The 22,388-nt window shown below is 38.4% G+C and overlaps 1 protein-coding gene across 1 annotated transcript in view; it reads left to right on the forward strand.

Annotated features, from left to right (window-relative positions):
• Positions 1–22,388, forward strand: part of ATP13A3 (ATPase 13A3) — a 116,294-nt gene that overhangs the window by 55,954 nt on the left and 37,952 nt on the right. The window contains exons 4-13 of the mRNA XM_063442765.1: positions 2,067–2,252; positions 4,672–4,742; positions 7,020–7,100; positions 8,440–8,509; positions 10,419–10,553; positions 11,898–11,970; positions 13,153–13,284; positions 14,200–14,379; positions 15,846–16,003; positions 21,771–21,959. Of these exons, the coding sequence (XP_063298835.1) occupies positions 2,067–2,252; positions 4,672–4,742; positions 7,020–7,100; positions 8,440–8,509; positions 10,419–10,553; positions 11,898–11,970; positions 13,153–13,284; positions 14,200–14,379; positions 15,846–16,003; positions 21,771–21,959 (1,275 nt within the window). The remainder of the gene's footprint in view (positions 1–2,066; positions 2,253–4,671; positions 4,743–7,019; positions 7,101–8,439; positions 8,510–10,418; positions 10,554–11,897; positions 11,971–13,152; positions 13,285–14,199; positions 14,380–15,845; positions 16,004–21,770; positions 21,960–22,388) is intronic.

Below are 22,388 nucleotides of genomic sequence, written 5' to 3' on the forward strand. Positions count from 1 at the left end.
ACTACCGTATATACTCGAGTATAAGTCGACCTGAATATAAGTCGAGACCCCTAATTTTACCCCAAAACACTGGGAAAACTTATTGACTCGAGTATAAGACTAGGGTGGGAAATGCAGCAACTACTGGTAAATTTCTAAATAAAATTAGATCCCCCAAAAATTATATTAATTGAATATTTATTTACAGTGTGTGTATATAATGAATGCAGTGTGTGTGTATATAATGCAGTGTGTTTGTATGAATACTGTGTGTGTGTATGCGTGTGTGTATGAGTGCAGTGTGTGTATGTGATGCAAAGCCTTGGTGGGGGGGTGGGCATTTTTATAATTTTTTTTAATTATTTTTTTTTTTATATATATTATTAATATTTTTTTATTTTAATATGATTTAATTTTTCTTATTTTATTGTTATTTAATTTTTTTTCGTCCCCCCTCCCTGCTTGTTAGCTGGCCAGGGAGGGTTTCTCTCATTCCCTGGTGGTCCAGTGGATGGGCTGTGTAGGAGGGGGACTGGCAGGAAGCGTTTACTTACCTTTCCTGCTGCTCCTGTCAGCTCCCTTCTCTCACCTCCGGTCTGGTCATCTCCCTTCTCCTCCACTGCAAGTCTTGCGGCCGCGCGGAGCGTTGCCACGGTAACCCGTGGCAACACTCTGACCCCACGGCTCTCGCGAGAATTACAGTGGAGGAGAAGGGAGCTGACCGGACCAGAGGTGAGAGAAGGGAGCGGACAGGAGCTGCAGGAAAGGTAAGTAAAACGCTTCCTGCCAGCCCCCAACAGGACTGCCGGGCGCATTATAGTCCTGGTCTGTATTATGGCAATGTAAGTTATATTTGATATTAATATCATTCTAAGTGTATTTTTATTTTAATATATAATTATATATATATATATATATATATATATATATATAATATTAAAATAAACTTAGAAACATAGTGTGTGTGTGTGTGTGTGTGTATATATATATCTATGTCCAGGCTCTAGCACTCAACCCCAAAAAGTGTAAAATACAGAAACTTTACCTGGGTGCTTCCAATCAGGGTATATAAACAAAGTAACAACAGGAGCACTCTCTTGGCTTTCCAATTGTATTTTAAAAACATCACCACCATGAAGGGTCGAAATGTTGAAGGATAGGTGGTGATTTTTTTATTGCAGGCTCTGCTGTGGCTGGCTGTTCCGTCCATGTGATCGCGATGTCATCGCGATCACATGGCCTGGGACTTCCGGATCAGCTGTAGTGGGACTCCCTGGGATGCCTGGTAAGTCCCCCAATCACAATCTCCAGCGGAGAACGGCAGCGATCAGATAAGTGGGAAGGACGGCGTGGACGTACTATGCTGCCCACCTGTGTTTAGGACCGGGCCTCCAGGGACGGCATAGTACGCCCGTCGTCCTTAAGGGGTTAATAAACCACTATTGCATATTGTTCTGCAAGATTTAATAGTATCTGTTCGGAACCTGTGTCTACTTGTGTATATTATCAATGAAGTTTTTTTGCGTTTTCAAGCACGTGCGCAGAGGGATAATTAGACGTGATAACGCTGGGCATCGCATTCTGTCCTGTTGTGCGAATACGTCCGTGCGCCAGAGAGACACGCAAAGTGCTGTATTTAATTGCCGGATTACAAGAAGGAACCTAGCCTTTGAAAAAGTCAGGACGAAATGCGTCGGGCCTAACAAATGCCCCTGATAAGATTGCCTATAGGATTATAACCGGACTGTATCCAGGATTTACTACTTTCTTTATAGACTGGTCGGTACTGCTGATATCCTGAGGTACAATTGGCAGCTGCACACTGGATGGGGACTAAGCCCTCTTGTGGCTGAAACGCCCGTTTGCACATCAAGGAATATTTGTTATTGTGCTACTTATTTTTGGTGATTTATATTTACACATTTGTGAATTTGGCACCCTATACTGTATATATTTTTTTTTAACTATACAGAACTTGCTCTGTAATGAGCAATACCTAGGTTTGGTATATTAACTTGTTAATCGGTTTACAGAATTTCTTTGTAATTAACTTTGATGTTTCTTTTACTGTTTTTTTTGTTTCCCAGGATGAATTCAGACAATGGTTTTGTGCAAAAGTCCGCCTCCGTATGTGTCCTGGAATAGACCCATTCCAGACACCTGAATCTATGACAAGTAAGCTCATGAATGGTCACGCGGGGCACCTTCCAGAGACTCCCTCGGAGCACACTGAAGACTATCCTATAAACAATACTGAAGCCCCACTACTTGAGGTACAGTAGATATCATTAATATTGTAATCATTCACTTTGTTTCTCTATACAGTCTTAAGTAAGATAAAATATGCATCCTACTAAAAGCTCACATCTCCATAACACTCTTACTGACATGGACAGTTGCTTCATCCTGTGCACAGGTTATTAATCAGGAATGCTTTCTATATTAGCTAACATGAAAGGTTTTCTTAGAAATAAACAACAGATGACTTCAATGAGATGAAGTGGTCTGGGTGCCTATAGTGTCCCTTTAAGTGCTATTCGCTAAAGTGGGACATTTGGAATTAAATTGAAAGTGAATTTAACATTTTAGGTCACCTAAAACCACACAGTTCATTTGTTTTTCTTTTCTATGCTGGCAATGTTTACACTCTGAGTGCGTGTTTTTGTAGAAGGTTCGATGCTTATATTAGTAAAGTCAGTGCCATTAAAAGTATTTATGTGTGTATCGGGTTGAGGTTGTATGTCTGGAGAGTTATTAAAGGGAATTGTTCATGCTGAATTTGACTCTGTGTCATGTTATTTGGAGTACAATTTATTCTGTACGTTATTTGATAACAAAGTTGCTTACTTTTATTTGATATTCGTTCTTTCAGTAATACATCTTGTAAAGCAAGGTTTTTTTTTTAGGTGTGTGAGATGCGTGCAGATTTTGTGTTTTGGAAAGCTGAAATGAATTTGAAAAATTAGGTGTGTCTCACTATGAGCTGTGACCTCTAATAGGTAATAATAGATAAATGAAGGTGTGTGGGAGCGAGTGGATGCATGCAACAGGGAATTGTTCTGTTACCGCAAACAGATGTTTTCTGACAATTGGAATTCATATTGTGTGTGGAAACGTTGATCGTGACTTTATACTTGAATTAATACTATTGAATAAATATCACTTGGGTTAAGACCTACGAGTGCACCTCCTTGCTTATTGAATATATCTAGTACGCTGGTTGCATTGAGGCTTATAAAAATGGAAGGGGTGAGTGCCGAGGACTTTTAGAATATAAATATATAAATATATATATATATATATATATATATATATATACATCTACTTTGTAACTAGGAAGAGTGATCAACAGGAAAAACATTTGTAGTAGATTTTACAGTAGAGGTTATGGTGCCAGGGGTGTCCTGGTACCCTCCCTGAGTATGCATTCAAATTGAGAATGGTTTGACAAATTACCTATGCCTGCCAGGTGACTTGTCTCTTTTCCTGATGTTGGAAGCTCCTGTGAGGAGCTTCCAGTTTGCGCCATTTTGGTATACCCGACTTTGCAGGGATATACTCATCGGCTGAGAATGTCAGTTTAGCTGTCTCAGAGAATAAGCACAGGCAGGATTAGCTCAGTGATTGTATCTTCCTGTAGCAGGAGATGGCGGTGGCGGTCATCCAGTGATACCAAGGTAGATTGTTAATCCATTCTTAAACTATTTCACTATTTACTCTGGGAGAGTGCCAAGGCACTATAAACGCTACAGCGGCCTTGAAGTGTTTCTTTTAACTTATCTTTAGAGTGATATTTCTACTCTTAAATTGGCGTTTTTTCTTTATTTTTTTTTATTTTTTTTTTTACTACTGTCTCTTTCTGGGCCATCTTTTCTTACATTTATTTCTCAAGTCAGGCTTGAGAAAGACCCTGCTGAGCCAAAATGTTTTCCTGTGGTGGAATGGAATAAAAGTACATTCAATCACTTTCTAAGTGTCTTGACTTTCTGTATATTACTATATTTTTTTCAACTATCTGTCAGGCAGCTTGCCCAACCAATATGATAATTAGCATCTAGATTTCTATATTTTATCGGGCACTGTGCTTGTGAATTCAACCTATGTCCTTCAGACAGACCGCAAAATTTCACTCATTTAAAAATAAAGAACCACTGTGCCAAATATAAAAAAAAAAATGAAATATTATTTTCAGTAAACATAAAATTAGGAGCCAAGACAGGCTACTCTCTGTTTATTACTTCCACTACCCAGTTATTGCACAGTTCCATTTTTAGCTTTGTGAGAAAGTAATGGCTATGATGAACTGTGTCATGTGCTGCAGTAAGAGCGTACAATATTATGCCCTCATTGATCGCAGAACACACTATGCGCACACAATGCTGCTTTTGGCACATCTCTGTTAATCTGAAAGGGCGACTTGCAGGAAAATCCCTTTGCATATGCTTCTGAGTGGAACCACTGACTGGCTTCACTGGAGAGCTGCCAGGTGTCACAGATAATAAACAATTAAATGGGAGGAAGACTTTCTGCTTCGTGTTATGTGGTGCCATCTGCACAGAGAAAGGCGAAGAAATGTGACTCTGCTTATTATTCCCATTGCAAATTAGATAGCCTGCCCTTATTGATCCTTCTTCCTTCCAAGTGATTATACGGTTTGTAAGTCCAACTACATCTGACCTTTTTTCTTTGCAGGTCCGTTATTTTGTGCATCATAGTGTGACTTACTTCTGGAATGATTTTCGCCAAGCATTTATTTTCTGGAAGTAAGTGTCTGATTACAGATTCTCCTTATTTATTTTTGTTTAAATGCTGTGGATTTTAAGGCAGAAAATATATATATATCAATTCCCTGATTCTGTCAGTGTGCCATTTACATGATTGATTTTGAGCCTAATTAATGCATGGTTACATTATCTCCACTTGATTTTGATTTATTTATTGTTTTGATTAGCCTTAGTCTCTTCTTTTTTGCTTAGTTTATTCCATCTATTTTAACATAGTATATATACATTTTCTCAGTTCTGTTTTGAAATTCGTTTTTCTAGTGGTGTTGGAAGGATGCCTTATTTATTTATGAGTTACTTATTTTTGTTGAAAGGACTGTTTGCGCTCACTGATCACCGCTCTAGATATGTAACCCAGTAAGAATTTTCTGACCTTCTCTGTACTCTCATAAACCATTAATGCTATTTTATTGGGGTCTATATATGTATTACCTATTAAACATACCGTATATGTGCAGTTTTTTATGTTTTAGATTGTTTACAGTGATTTTAGTAGAAGTGTATTATTGAAATTAATATAAATCCACTGGTCTGAAGCAAGTACGTTTAAAGTTGCCCTGTTGGTAGTAGGAGTGTAAACACTAGTAAGCTCCGAATTAAAAAAAAACCAAAGTTTTACTAGTCTGCAACTTGTTTCATATGATCATCTCTCAACTGTTCTTTTGGCATCAAGCCATGACGTTGTTGAAATAGTGGTGACTGATTTAATTGCCCAAGAAATAGCCCAGATTGTAGGGCTCTGTCATAGTCACAGGTTGTTATTAAGGTCAGCTAAACCTTTCATACTTTTGATGTTGATAAAGAGTGCCATTAAATTTGATAATAATATCTAGATCCATGGATGCACTTGAGCTCTGTCAAAAGTGTAATCGGGCATCCAGTGATCTCTACAGGGCAGCTGTGCTGGTCTTGTATGGATCATGTAGGTTAAAAAATAAATGTTTTATTTATTAACCTTTTATCATATGTGCTCTCTTGTTTTTCCTCTGTCTATACGTTGTTATTTCTTTCCAAAATGCATTTTTTATTGAGAGTGTCCCACATATGCATATACTTAGTGGAGTAGCTCCTTCCTTTTTGAAGGCAGGGTTGTTCTTAAATAGTAAATCATCCTGGACTTCAGTTGTTAATGCAGCTTCCTACTGATGTTGGCCTCCTGCTAGATGACCTGAAATGCTGAACATATTGTTAATATACTTTCAGCTCACCTGGTAGAGGAAGGAAACTGGGAGAACCATCAGTCAGGTTTATCAATTGAACTGTAAAACTATAGACATTTGTACATAATAAATGAAGACTGGGCAACACAGTTTTTCAGTGAGTGAAGTTTATTTCATCATCCAACAAAGTGGACCTGGCAGTGTTTCTACACATATAATCAATTTATGTCAAACATTGCGAAGCTTAAAGAAGACCCTGTACATACCAAAACGTCCATACGTTTACAGATACGCAGAATAAATAACGTTTCAGGTACTCTGAGATAATAGAAATAGCAGCAATAGTTTGACCGTACCGGGTCTTTATCAAGCTCATCAAGACCTGGTAGGGTCGAAACGTTGCTGCTTTTGCCCCAATAAAGCTGCTATTTCTGTTGTCCCGGAGTGACTGAAACGTTATTTATTCTGCATATCTTGGAAGGGGGGCCTGGCCAGCCCTGGCTTCAGAGCACCTGGGTTATTTAGTGCGATATCCAGTGTGTCTCTACAGAAGTTTAGAGACAGTGTGGCACAGTTTTTATTTATTGTTTCATTGGGGACACAAGCCCTTTCTTGAGCACTTGTGCAGATTGAGTGTCTTTTCATGCTATTTCCACCACTGTATAAATTTTAACAAACTCAATTTGCATGTTAAAACATGCTTTATCATAATGATTTACTTTATATCATCATTTTATTGCTCCTTTTGTTCATATATTTAAATGTGTTTTCTATAAAACATATAGATCTCTGTTTAATAAGCACACTAGCATTCCTAAAGGAATTGGCAGCGTTATTACAGCTGACATTCACCTCTCAGCTGTTGGACTATAACACTCAAAATTCTCGGTTTAACCCCAGGCTGTTAGAGAGGCATGAAGTTAAAGTAGAAAAATAGCTATTATACCCATTACATCTTTTATTCAAAACTGTGTCTGCAGTTTAAACCATTGTTGTGCTTTGGCTATAAAGGCATTGTGCAGGGGCTGATGGATGGTTAGTGCCAATCATTGCCAATTTCTCACCCATGTATGCATTCATTCTCTACCCTTTCTAGCGGTCTGGATGAGGGTGTTCCGTGCTCTGACATACACAGTGTACACAGCAAAGGATTAAGTCACGAAGTACATGATTACAGGTAAATCTAATGGCATGTTAACACTTTGGATTGCATTCTTTATATCTGTGCTTTCTCTCAGGCTGAATGGAGTTAATCCTTTAATCTTATCTTGCTGACCATGGAGTTCTGCAGTTATCAGAAGGTTTATTGCTGCTCAAGTTACAAGGCCATGCTATTTTTCTATACAAGCTTAAAGGGACACTTTTAGTTATCTAAAACTGCATTGTTAAGGTGACATGGACGCTGCACCCAGACCACTTCAATGAGATGAAGTGGTCTGGTGCCTATAGTGTCCTTTTAATTCTGCATTGCACAAAAGGACATCTGTATAACCATATGCTTTTCTTCATAATGACTAATATACCTTTCAGAAAACCCAGGATTGATTATGTGATACTCAAGCATTCCCAGTCTGTGATTGATCTTATATATATATATATATATATATATATATATATATATATATATATATATATATATATATATATATATATATATTTGTTTGCCTGGTTTGTAGGTTGTTGTTGTTATGGAGTGTGTGTGTGTGTGTGTCTGTTTAAAAAAAATAAAAAATAATTAAAAATATTTTTGATTGATCATTCAAAGCAGTTGGCAGACAAATATTTGAAAGACTTTCTCAAAATGAAGCACCCTCAGAAGTCAGAACCCAACTCCAGATTGTCCCTGAGCTATATTAAAAATAAAACAAATGCTGACTCCCTTACCGAATCCATTATTAAGAGGAGGGCAGCAAGAAATGGAGGCTGTCTCCCTCCTCTTAGCATCCTGGCTCTTTACTATCGCTTCACCAGCATGAGTGTGGGGACTGTAGCACTTCCCCCTTTCCCATCTAATGTGCAATGGAGGTGGGAAACAAAAATATAGAAAATAAAACTAGCAGGTTAATGAAATCAGCTGAATGGCTGCTAAATGTGGCCTGTAGTGTAAAAGTTAATTTACGATATGAGTGCAATAGCGATATGAGTGCATTATTAATAATGCCAGTAAATTACCCAAATTATTCAAGATTTTGTGAAACACTTTAAGTTAGCATAGCTTAAAATGCATGAACCATGTATGTTTCATCATAAGAACACATCTATAGGATTGGACTTTTTATACTTATTATAGTTCAACACAATAATAATTTTTGTGTTTAAAAATCTTTTAGAAATAACCATAAACCAACCATTACTTTGTCATGTTTTAAATGTTTGTTCACTCTGTACTAAGTATTAGTGGAACACCATACTTTTAGTTAATAAATATATTTTTTTCATAAAAAATATCATTATAATGTAACATTTAATGATTTGTATTTAGAACTAGATTCGAGTGATTTTCTTTTTTTATTTAGAAAGCTATTTTATGGAATAAATGACATCGCTGTTAAAGTGCCTTCCGTTTTCAAGCTTCTGATTAAGGAGGTAAGTGGAATAATGGTAATTGACAGAGAGTTGAAATAAAAAATAAGACCTAGCCATAAATTGGATGAATGTGTAGAATTAAATGCCTGTATTTATTAGGTTTGCAAATACAAAAAATTCAAACCGCTTATACAATGAGACTGCTTTGGGTGGCTCCCAGAACAGTGTGGAGTCAGTGGCCATATTGGTTCTGTTTAAATGGAATTCATTGGCTGAAAGTGTCATCTGATGCTCTTCAGCCAATGAATTCTGTCCAAAGTTGGGCAAAATAGTTTTTTCTAACGTGAAGAGGAACTTTCACTTCAGCAACCTCTGTGAAGAAGGGCCAGAAAGCAGATGCGTGGGGGGCCCTGGTCACTTAATAATGGATTAACTCTACATAGTGGGCTGGCACCAGGGAACTTGTGGTATTACAACCTATATAGATTAACTAATATTATATATATTAAATAATATAACACCAATAATGCTCTGCTCAGCCTTGATCAGAATATGAATGACTACATTATTGAGGAATATCCGCTTGTAGCCCAAGAAGATTAAAGGGACACTATTGTCACCAAAACAACTTTAGCTTAATGAAGCAGTTTTGGTGTATAGATTATGCCCCTGAAGTTTCACTGCTCAATTCTCTGCCATTTATGAGTTAAAACACTTTTTTTTCTTTTTATGCAGCCCTAGCCATACCTCCCCTGATAATTACTCACACAGCCTGCTCTGTTCACAGAGCAAGAATTAAGAAATTCTAAATTAAACAGCATTTGCAATAAAGGGAGTGTAAACATTAGATGATTCTCTATATAGGAAATGTTTAGAAAGGGTGTGCAAGTCACATGCAGGGAGGTGTGACTAGCGCTGCATAAACAAAGGGATTTGACTCCTAAATGCCAGAGAATTGAGTAATGAGACTGTAGCGGCATGATCTATAGACCATTACTGCTTCATTAAGCTAACGTTGTTTTGGTGACTATAGTGTCCATTTAAGGTACAGGCAAAACACAAGGTATAAAGATAGCAGTAAAGAAATACATTACTATAGAATAAAATTAGATTTATGAAACAATTAGTCTAGATGTAAGGTTTCCAACCTTGACTTCCTACTCTTTTTGGGACTCAACAACCAGCATTGGTTGGCAAAGAATTATTAGAAATATAATCAAACAGCAACTAGAGATCAGTGGTGGACACCTCAATTGAGTCAATGAATGATTAACCCGTTAAGTATGGCGGGCGTTTTATGCTGCCCTTTTTTGGGCGGTTCTAAATGCCAGAGGGCGGCATAGAACATCCTCGTCGTCCAGGGGACTTACCGGTCCCCGCCGATCCCACGTCGGCAGTCGCTATCGGGGGGAGCCCAGGCAGCCCCCTTTCGCACGATCCGGCCCTCCAGGGCCATGTGATCGCGGGGTCCTTACGATCACATGGCCGGAATAGCCGGCTCATGCAGTGCCAGCAGCGGGACTGTCTGAGCTCTCAGGCTGTCCCCCTGCTGCCTGTAAAAAAGTTTTATAAGTTAGTAAACGTTCAAAAAAAGTTTTATAAAGTAAATTAAAGTACTTGAATAATAAATATATATATATGTGTGTATATGTATATGATCCAAGTACTTTTATATGCACATACACACACACATAAACTATTATTCTAAGTGTATTTTAATATTAAAGGACCACTATAGTCACCCAGACCACTTAAGCTCAATGAAGTGGTCTGGGTGCCAGGCCCCCCAGGTTTTAACCCTGCAGCTGTAAACATAGCAGTTTTAGAGAAGTGGTAAACGTTTTTTTATTATTTTAGATTTTGCTGCAGCATTTTAGTATGCACACTCCTACATATTCCCATTTGGGATTCATGAAAAATACAATATGAGTACATGATCAGCCTTTAATATTTGCTGTTTTGTTTCCAGGTTCTCAATCCTTTTTACATTTTTCAACTGTTCAGTGTTATTTTATGGTGCACAGATGAATATTACTACTATGCATCAGCGATCGTGTTAATGTCAGTTATATCCATTATCAGTTCTCTGTACACAATTAAAAAGGTAAGAGTCTGGGGAAAACACTGTTGTTGTTATTAGTTATCTTTATCTGTCCGTATATCACAATTATATGTATTAATTTTACTGTAAAAATGAAGATATTCTAGAAAATGTCAGTAGCGCGTTTTCCTGAAGTTTCACTCATCTGTTAAAAATAATGATGTGTACATAAGACTATTTTAAGTGAACTAAATAGACGACTTTAATGAGCACTCGAGTCATCTGGACAATTATGCACCTTAAATTGGGACTATTTAGTGTAAGTTTGGGCTTCTGTAGTGAGCTTTTTAGTAGCCAATCAGATTATGCTTTGCCTTTTTGAATTATTTCCCTTCCAGCACGTCAACAATGTGATTGGAACATTACATATTGGGGGGGAAAAAAATGATTGTTTATTTTTATGGCAGATTAGCCTGATGACCCAAGTTAAGTTAAAAATTAGTTAAAAATCCAAATCCACTGTCATAGTTCTCCTTTATACATTCTGTATTGTTCTTGTTCTTTATATAGAACAAATAACTTGTGTATAGTAGGAAATCAGGTGCTCCCAGATAAAACACTTCTCATTTAAGTATATTAAGAAGCAGTATTTATTTCACAGCAGTGGGGACATATAAAAGTTTTGTTTACAAAAAAGATTTCAAGAGTTCTTGTTCAACAAAAATGCGTAGATGTTGTTGTGAAAGTGCTGCGGCCAATGCCACAAGAGGCAAGATAAATGCTGCTGCTTTTAAAACACGAGTAAAAGAAGTATTTTATCTGGGAGTTTCTGGTTATCTGCTATATTGAATTCAGTTGTGGGATGGACTGTCCTGAATGGAATCCCAGTGAGTGTATGCAGGTATATTAACTGACTAACTTAATACATGAAAAAGGATGCTGCATGAATAGACTACTGTATACCAATGAGGTGAATCCTGCTTTTGTACTGCTATAAAATTAGTTATGTGCTGTAGGAGTAACACATACATTGAATGATGAAGTACATCTTAAAGCAAAATCTCAGAGTCTAAAGCAGGAGCACCTTAAAAATCTTTAGATGCTTGTGAACTGCAATTTTCATGATGCTCTGTCATTTTAAAGACTGGCAAAGCATCATGGGATTTAGGGGAATGTGAAGAGATGTATTGGGAAATAAGGCTTATGGGGTATTTACATTTACTAGTTTATTGACTGCCAAAGTTAGAAGTACATTCAAGAACCAGTTAAAGCATTGTTTGATGTTTACATTTGCTGGTTTGATTTTCCATGTAGTGTCTCCATAGCGATTGTAAGATGTGTGTAAATCAAGAAAACGGTCATGTTGTTGGACAAACTTTACTGACACATTTTTCTTTGTTACTCCAGCAATATATAATGTTACATGACATGGTTGCAGCTCACAGTATTGTTCGGGTTTCTGTGTGCAGAGGGAACAAAGGTAAATAACGTTATGTTTTAATGACTTTCAGCATCTGATGACATTAATAACCATGTCTGGATTGTTGCCTGACTTAGGTGGATCAAGAGCTACTGTTTAAATTATATTAAATGTTTATGACCTTTATGTACATATGGTACACGACTTTGTATAGAAATGTATCAGGCAAATATAAAAACTGTGTTAACATGTTCACATATTTCCAGTTCCATTTGTGTGGGTTTTATTTTTACATATATTTTTTTGCTGCTGGCAGTTTGGCTATACAGAAGAAGTTTGTATTGTTGGAGTTTCCACTTGCTCACATGATATTGCTGTAAACAATGTCCATTGTTCAGTAATGGGGTTTTCAACATTACATATCAGCCATTAGAAACCATGTGATAAAATTGAACTATGCAGATTGTGCAGCTCTGTTTACAGATTACTGATCATCTTCATTTGTGTGGATGAAGTGGTCAGGTCTACTTAATTCATACGAATTAAAGGGATAGGCCATTGTACTGTTATGGTATCCTGAATCTGTTGCCACTGTCTGTGATGTGACAGAAACTAGAACACTTCCCAGTACCCATGTCCTGCCCTAGCTACAGCTGCATTCATTATGCAGATATTACACTTCTACCTTATCAGGTGTATATCAAACCAACATGGTACTTCATTCCCTCTGTCATCTTTCACATTAAAGGGATACGCCAAGCACCAAACATTTTTCAACTTAAAGGGTTACTATGAGCACTTCTGCTTTTAGACATGGTCATGGTGTTGGGAATCCATATGTGCAGCGTGTAAGCTTGAAACCCAGCACATACAGATATATTTGCACCTGTGTGCTGGGACAATATACACACCTCCTACCTACCCCCACACATATGTCTTAAGCAGCTCTCGGCTGCAGAGAATCAATTCTGTGCATACAGCAAGGCTTGACACATTTTCTTTGAATCTAGGAGCCAGCTAAAAAAATTAGGAGACCGATTTTTTTTTAAACTAACAAAGCTTTATTAAAAAAACAACAACAAAAAAAAAAACTTCCACACAATTATTCTTAAAGGGACACTATAGTCACCATGACCACTACAGTTAATGGGATTTGTCGAGTCCTTACATACAGAGCTTCTCCCTTGCATGCCTCCCTTGCACACCTAGAATAATAGCCTTTCTTGACTGTGTCTTACTCAGAGGCCGAAGAGATACTGTCTACTGATCTAGTACCTGGAGACCTTATGGTGATACCACCCAATGGGACCATTATGCCGTGTGATGCTGTCCTGATCAGTGGAACCTGCATTGTAAATGAGAGCATGTTAACAGGTAAGGTAAACACTTCATTATATTTAAAGGCGAAGTTCCAGTGTGGCTGTAAAAATGCAAGCTAGCAGTTAAAAATATCTTATAGGCCAGTAATAGGAGTTTAACCCCTTAAGGACCAAACGTCTGGAATAAAAGGGAATCATGACATGTCATGTGTCCTTAAGGGGTTAAATAGTTTGACCTGGTTATTAGTTATTAGTTTTCCTAGAACTGCAATTGCTGTTTGTATGCCAAATAATGTTCTGCAGTGCAGATTTAACCATTACTGTGCCAGAATAAAAAATAAATAAATATATATATATATATATATATATATATATATATATATATATATATAAATTAAATAAAGGTGAACTCCTGGGCTTAATATCGTGCTATTAATTATTTAAAAAAAAAAATGAATAAAAAAAAAATAAAATAAAGGAACAATCGACGTTTTGACCTATTCAGGTCTTTCTCAAGATCATTCCTTTTTTTTTTTTTTTTTGTAAAATAAATTAATAGTCCAGGAGTGCACCTTTATTTGATTGCTATATATATCGCGGGTCTGCACCCTGGCAGAATCCTTTTATTTTTATTTTTTAATATATAATAGGTAGAGTGCCAAACTTACTATGTGTGTGTATATATGTATGTGTATATATGTATATATATATATATATATATATATATATATGTATATGTGTGTGTGTGTGTGTGTATATATATATATATATATATATATATATATATATATATATATATATATATATATATATATACACACGTGTGTGTTTTGTATAACATGTCTCCATGACACACATGTGTGACATCAGCACTATTAAAATGTGATGTTACACTAGTTGTATTTTAATTTGTCCTATTAGCAAAGATATAATTCTTGGGATGTTGATGCCATTTTTACTATTATTGTAGGTGAAAGTGTCCCGGTAACAAAGACTAATTTGCCAATTCCCACAATGGATTCTCGAGGGGTAGACGATGAGATTTACAGCACTGAAGTTCACAAACGACACACTTTATTTTGTGGGACACATGTCATCCAGACACGATTTTATGCTGGTGAACCTGTCAAAGCCATAATTGTTCGGACAGGTAAGGAACATTTTTTTTTTTAAATTTTTTTATTTTATTTTAATATATTTGTTTTTAAATAGCAAAAGCAAAACAGTATCACTGAACTTTGCTGCATCACCCAAACAATTTCAAACTGTAGTTAAAAATACTTGAATTCAATTGTTAGTGTCTTTTTGTTAATGGATCTGAAAAATGCATGTCAACATAAACGTTTTACACAGTCTGCAAAAAGCTGAACAGAGTGGGCATAGAACAAGAATATAGTTCATACATTGCTAAACACAAATACACACACCAGTCTTGCTTTTCCCACAGAATTCTCACTTTAACAGTCCCCACTCAAACAATATTTTTGTTCAACTCATCCGGACCTCACATCAGGCATGTATCTACCGCGAGGCAAACAAGGCATTTGCCGGGGGCAGCAAAAAACGCCGTCCCCAAATGCCCAGGCAAATACCTTGTTAATTAATGCCTTAATTCAGGGGCTCAAATGTAATTGGACAAATTAAATTAAAGGGATACTATAATGTCAGAAATACAATGTCACCGGGAATAAAGCGTTAAAAGCCCTTTATTTATTTACCTGATTCCAGGCTCTGCCTCCTCCGATGTTACGGACGAGGGGGTGCTAATGCGCATGAATGAATCAATGCTTTCCTGTGGGGAAATAGCTAACACTAGATGTCCTCATGCAGAGCACGAGGATGTCCAGCCTCATTTACTGGACCAAAACCCTGTTCATATCAAGGAAGCGTCTCCAATGACTGTCTGGTAGACAGCCACTGGAGGCAGACTTAGTGCTGCAATGTAAAGATTGCAGTTTCTCTAAAACTGCAATATTTCAACTTCCAGCACTAAGTTCAATAGGGGCACTGCACCCAGACCACTTCAATGAAAGGAAGAGGTCGCCTTTTTGAACCCACAATCCATCTATACCAGAGCTAGGTTACATAGTTCTGGAAAGTGTGAGTGTACCATTTTTATCATTATACTGTTCATATATTAAAAAAAAAACATTTTTATACTATTGCATATATCATATTTTAAAAGGTGTATACACCAAAACATTTTTGTGAACACAACAGTAAATAAGAATAACAAAAGTAATCTTTTAAGCACATAAGAAGTGGCATCACTGAAATATGCTTAATTGATGAAGAGGTAACAAGGGAATAGCCCACACCTGTCCATAAAACAGCTTTGCATCAATTATTGAATTCCTTTTGGACCCTTGAAAAAGAGGGGGCTACATATTAAAGAGCTGTAATTCCTAAACCCTTCCTCTAATTTGGATGTGGATATCCTCAAATTAAAGCTAGGCGACTGAATTTTAAGCCCTTATTCATTATTTAACTGTAACTTGAATTTATTTTGCTAAACAGCTGAAGTAGCAAAACTTATGCAAGTGTCCAAATATTTCCAGTAATAACTGTATATAGATATTCATTTTTTAAACAATGTATTTATTTATTACATTTTAGGATTCAGCACATCTAAGGGACAGCTTATTCGTTCGATACTTTATCCAAAGCCAACTGACTTCAAGCTTTACAGAGATGCCTACCTGTTCCTGCTGTGTCTCGTAGGGGTGGCTGGAGTTGGGTTCCTTTACACTGTTGTAAATAGTATTTTAAACCAGGTATGTATTCATTTGATATTTATCAGTAAAGTTAATGTTAAATTGAAAAGAACTGTTAAGTGGCTCTGAGAAAAATCCCACCACAAAAGATACTGGCTGACACACTATAATTTCCCAACGTCCTTTAACACCATTAACATTTTTTATCAAGTACACAAATTGTATACATAGTTTTAGTTTGGCAACCCCATTCCTCAACTATACTATTAGCTTAGCAATCCATTTTTTTTTTAAAAATGTACTATTCTTTCTATTAAAAAATAGAAAAATAAAAATTGCACAACACCTCAATTTGAATAGCACCATTGTTAACATTTGTAATGATTTATCTAAAGTGCTTTGCAATATGGTGATTATGAATGGTAAAAATAGTAATAATAATAATTAGACTCTTCCATTGATCACAAGGGTCTCCATTATTTTGAAAGAAACTAATGTTACTACAGTAAACCACATATTATTGTCTCGGGCCTGATGAATATAATCTGCCTCTTTCTTCCAGTGGGACTGTACTAAAAAATCAAAGGGACAATTTGTGGGTCCTAACTCTGAGGTTAAGAACCACAACATTAATAGGATCTCCAACCCAGTAGTGCTTGCAAATAAGTCCAGTAGAGGGCACTGTGTTGCAATCTTTGCCAAGTGGATAATAGAACATGCTTTGCACTGGGAAATTTAGCAAAGTCTAAATCACACGCACAAATGGTTTAAAATTTAATTTACTGGGGGCGGAGCTTAGCGGGCAAAGCGGACGGTCGCATGGTAGCGGAGCTCCCGACAATTGAGCCACCGAACCCCTTATACAACGAGCAAACAGCTCACAACACCGCTCCAGATACCCATCGAGACCCACACAACAACCTCAATGGGTCGAAAAACTAAAAAGGTGAAAGCCGAAAAACCCCGACAGAGCATGGATATCGGTGCTCTGTGGAGGCAAGCACAGGCCGCAACCGAAGCGCACGTGGCAGCCATGCATGGCGGATGCTCCGATTTTTCCGATGATACCTCTGAAGGAGAGGAGGGGGACCCCCCACGGCCTAAGACCACACAGTTACAAACGCTGATACAGACACAGCCACCCATGAAAGCCCCCACCCCAGTGACAATGGAGGCTATAGGGGAACTCATGGCAGACCACCACAGAAAGATAGCAGCGGATGTGGCCCTGCTTAGAGGGGATCTTAAACTCATGACAACCAGGCTGGGAGCTGTGGAGGGCACCGTTAATACTCACACTACACAGATTGCTGAACTACAAGCGGCAATACATAGCCTACAGCAGCAAACCCTGCTCCACGAGCAACAACTGGCCTCCCAGGAGAATAAACTTCGCCGCAACAACCTAAAACTTAGGGGAGTCCTGGACTCCATCCCAGAGGCGGAACTACCACACCTGGCAAGGAGGCTTTTCACCACGCTAGTGACCCCGAAGTCAGCCAAAGCGATCACCCTTGATGGCATATTCCGCCTGCCAAAGTCTGCGAGAGCTCCAACTACCGCCACAAGAGACCTCATAATACGGTTCCAGTCCATCAGTGACAAGCAGGCAATCTTGGCAGCTGTTAAAGGCCAACCAACACTTACCTTTGAGGGTATGACACTTTCCTTCTTTGCTGATCTCTCGGGGGGGACATTGGCGTGGAGGAGATCCCTGGGCCCATTTACGTCCCTCCTGAGACTACACCAAGTCCGGTACCGCTGGGGACCAGGACGCACCCTTCAGTTTGACCGAGAAGGCAACTCTCACACAGTCCATACCATGCAGGAGGCCACGGAGGCACTAGAACTACTGAACCTACCCACGACTGCACCCGCCACAGTGACAAGCAAGACCGGACCCACGCGCCCATTGGGGAGGAACGCAGCCGCTGCACCGGAGTTTGTCCCCCGACGACCCACTGCAAACTCTTATGCGACAGCCACTACATGAACTTGGGCTCAGCAAGATTGGACCCACTTTCGGGCATACCATACTTCCCCTGTCGACCGTCCGCATAGGACTCTACACAGGTAGCAGAGGAGAACTTCTCCAGTGATGATGTTGCATCACGGAAATAGTCTATTCTTATTTTCCTTATTTTTATTTTTTATTACTGTTACGTGACTCTCTACCCACACGGGCGGACTCAGTCTCTTCAGCTATCCGCACCCGATAGTTTTTCAGACTTACTTACAAACTCGAGGGATGCCCGGTATCCAATGACTCTACCTAATACCTTAGCTAACACATCTTTTCATATTTTTAATGTAAATAAGTTTGTTATGATTTTTCTTTTGAAGTCCAGGCAATCGCAGCAAACCAGTACACGGTGCTGAGTGCGCCATGGGGTGGATAACAGCCTGTTGAATTACTCTATAATTGCATTTTGGTCACATACTTGTTTTTACATGTTAAGGTTCACAATGAAAAATATACAAAAATGTGCACAATTCTAAAACCTACGCAATATATCCACAAAGTTGCTTCGTATTAAATTGCTATTTAGCCTCAGGTCCAATAGCAGGTGACCAGAGAATACAGGGGTGCAACCTCATATTGCACTCAGCCTAACATTGATACGGCGAACACACACTCTCATGCTGCCTACAAGAGAACCACTACCTAAGGCTTACTCAGTATGCTGTACACTCTTTATGCTCACACACAGTTGAGACATACCAATGTAGTATACCCCTAAACACGCAACTCTTAAATAATCCAATTGCATTAACTTACCGCGACAAATAACATGATTATATCTACATCACTCATTAGGCTCCAAGAGCAGCATCATTTTTATGTTAACTACCTAACAATACAGTTATACGCAGGCCTTAATACACATTATTCATATAAAATGAGGCTGACAATGCTCGGAGATGATGTATCGTGAATTATGATAACTGCATGTCGTTTTATTGTCTCCCCATCCTTATTCTGTACCCATGCAATATTATGCCTCAATAAAAAGAAAGATTGACAAAAAAAAAAAAAAATTAATTTACTGGCAAGTCCTCTCGCTTTTGACAGTGGCTAAATGGACTATGCGTTACACACACCTCTCAATTGATGATAAGATTTGAATCCCCAGTTTTGGTCTGGAAAAGTATTCGCATAGTGACCATCATATTAACCCATTACTTTCTAAAACATAGTGCTGATAGGCATGCATCAACTTAGAAATATTATCATTTATCTAGTGTGATCATATATTTCTGCTTTTTGCATGACTGTTGTCAGTGTTCAGGGTTAAAATGATGCTGGGATAATCAATGAGACCAGCTGGTGAGCTCCAAACTAGGGAGAACCAGCCATAGTGCTGCACAGTAACTTGTCATGGTCTGGAGAACACTGTGCTGCAGTTATGTATCTAAATAAATATAAAGCACTTACCAAGATTGAGGTCATGTCAATGCAAAAATTGTCTGGTATTGTACATCAGACTATCTTTAGGTCCTTAAGATATGGGATCCATGATTTTAAATGTTTTTTTTTTTTCTGTTTTCACAGAGACATACATTCACTCTTCACTAGATTATATTTTTCATCTATTATTGAAAAAGTTGATAGATAAACTTTTGACCGTTTGTCACTGACTTTTTACATAAACTGGAACAATAATCTGTAACTCAGATGTTTGTAATTCCCTGTTCTTGTTCATTACAAGATCCTCAAAAAGGGTTTACAATAGTCTGTGCTTGAGGCAGTGAGGAAATAACTGCAGTCCATGGAATTAACCTCACTTTCTTTCCATTTTCAGAGAGCAAACACCACTTTTTTTTTTTTCAGAAGCTTAGATTGTGTTGCCAGGATCCTATTATATAGTCCCAGGCATCATCTTCTTTTTAGTCACCAAATGATGATTGGGTGCTTCTCTTGACCCAGGGAGAAACAGTGGGTTTCTCATTCCATTAGTTCCTGCTGTACATGGAACATGGATAAATGGAACTGGGGGACATTTATTTTTAATGTTACGTAAATTAAAGATGTGGACAGAAAAGAGAGTGCTTGCTGATTGTGGTTTCTAGCTGTAAAATAAATAATGACTGCTCCAAACCACAAGCGGTAAAGAAAACGTTGTCCTTTTATTTAAAATTATAAGATATTAGTCACATAGGCCTTGATTTACTAAACCTTCCAAATGATCTAATATTGTCAGAAGAGGTTTCCAAATTACTTATTGATTACAGAAATCACCCTTAAAGTCTATGGCAATTTTTGTAGATGAATCACCTAGAAAGTTTTTCTAATGGTATTGAATCATTTCGAAAGCTTATTAAATTGGGGTTATAATCCTTTCATCTTACAATTAAGAAACTGGCTATCTTTCAGTGTGTCTGTGCTGAACTTAGAATCATACATTGCTTTTATTTACTGTTTATAGTTTTATACCTTTTCTGCAAAATGTTTATCCTCAGTGTATTCCAATGAAGTGGTGATTAATTTAACGACTGGTCACACTGCCAGCATAATTGTAAATTAGCGCAGTCTAATTGTTGCAAACCCTTTCATTAGCTGCCATGTTTCCATGGGCTGGAAAATGTTAAGTATTTTTGGAATTGGAAGTTCTTTGGATATGAGAACCTGCCCACAAAAAATCTAACTTGAGTTTAAGTTTGCATTAAAAGCCAGGCACATCTGTTACAGATTTACGATGTATTTTTCTCTCCTCCACTACACATTATTGAGGTTAAGATTAACACTGGGGTCACAAAAAAAGTCAAATAGTGGTTTATGGGAGTGCAGGAGGACACTAAAGGAATTTGGAGAATCATCTGCGGAATAGTAAAATGTAGGTAAGGAAGAGGAAATGTTAGTGATGGTTTATGTATTCTTAAATACCGGTACTTACCAAAGAAGAACGATGCTGAAGACTATTTTCAAAGCCTGTGGTGAGGAATTGCAGCTGTTTTTGGGTGTGGATTACAACCACACTTACTGATACCATACGGCTGTCCTTAAAGGGACACTCTAGGCACCCAGACCACTTCTGCTCATTGGAGTGGTCTGGGTGCCAACTCCCACTACTCTTAACCCTGCAAGTGTAATTATTGCAGTTTTTTATAAACTGCAATAATTACATTGCAGGGTTAACTCCACCTCTAGTGGCTGTCTGTTAGACAGCCACTAGAGGGAACTTCCTGGTTTCTAGCACAGGAAACCTGTGCTAGAGCGTCGCTGGACGTCCTCACGCTGTGTGAGGACCTCCAGCGTCGCTCAAAACCCCATAGGAAAGCATTGAAATGATTTTTCAATGCTTTCCTATGGGGAGACGTAATGCGCATGCGCATTAGGTCTCCTCGGCCGGTGGGCGGGATCAGTCTCTCCCACCGGCCGACGCAATGGATAGGAGGAGCGTCGCGGAGACAGCGGCGAGGGATATCGCCGCTGCCTCAGGTAAGTCACTGAAGGGGTTTTTACCCCTTCAGTAACCGGGTATTGGGCAGTGGGAGGGACCCTCCAGTGCCAGGAAAACGGATTGTTTTCCTGGCACTGGAGATTCCCTTTAACGTATAACCTCCAGGAAGCACTGACATCTTAATATGGATTTTGTACTTACCGTGTTAGCAGCTACCTTAGCAGAGTTAACCACTCCATACAAATAGAAAATTTGATTGCAAATTTTAGTGATGAATCAACCTATTGTTTCTTATTTCCATGCACATAAATAATTTGTAATTATACGTAATTCGAATTAGACTTTGAATACTGTGGGTGCATAGTAACGTTGCTGCTGTTCACTGAGCAGTCAATATATATTTTTCTTCTTGTTCTTTTCTGCAGGTTCCGGTTGGCACCATTGTTATTGAATCACTTGACATCATAACTATTACAGTACCTCCTGCCCTTCCTGCTGCCATGACAGCTGGAATTGTGTACGCACAAAGACGTCTAAGAAAACTCGGCATCTTCTGTATCAGTCCTCAGAGGATAAACATCTGTGGACAGCTAAATCTCATCTGTTTTGACAAGGTACCTGTAATATTTGCCTATAAGGACTTAAAGGACCACTCTAGGCACCCAGACCACTTCAGCTTAATGAAGTGGTCTGGGTGCCAGGTCCAGCTAGCTTTTACCCTTTTTTTTTATAAACATAGCAGTTTCAGAGAAACGGCTATGTTTATACTGAGGGTTAATCCAGCCTCCAAATCCTCTAGTGGCTGTCTCATTGACAGCCGCTAGAGGCGCTTGCGTGCTTCTCACTGTGAAAATCAAAGTGAGAGCATGCAAGCGTCCATAGGAAAGCATTATGAATGCTTTCCTATGCGACCGGCTGAATGCGAGCGCGGCTCCTGCCGCGCATGCGCATTCAGCTGATGACGTTGCGAGGAAGAAGAGGAGGAGGAGGAAAGCTCCCCGCCCGGCGCTGGAGAAAGAGGTAAGTTTAACCCCTTCCTCCCC

Source organism: Pelobates fuscus, chromosome 2 (genome assembly GCF_036172605.1).
Source record: "Pelobates fuscus isolate aPelFus1 chromosome 2, aPelFus1.pri, whole genome shotgun sequence".
NCBI lineage: Eukaryota > Metazoa > Chordata > Amphibia > Anura > Pelobatidae > Pelobates > Pelobates fuscus.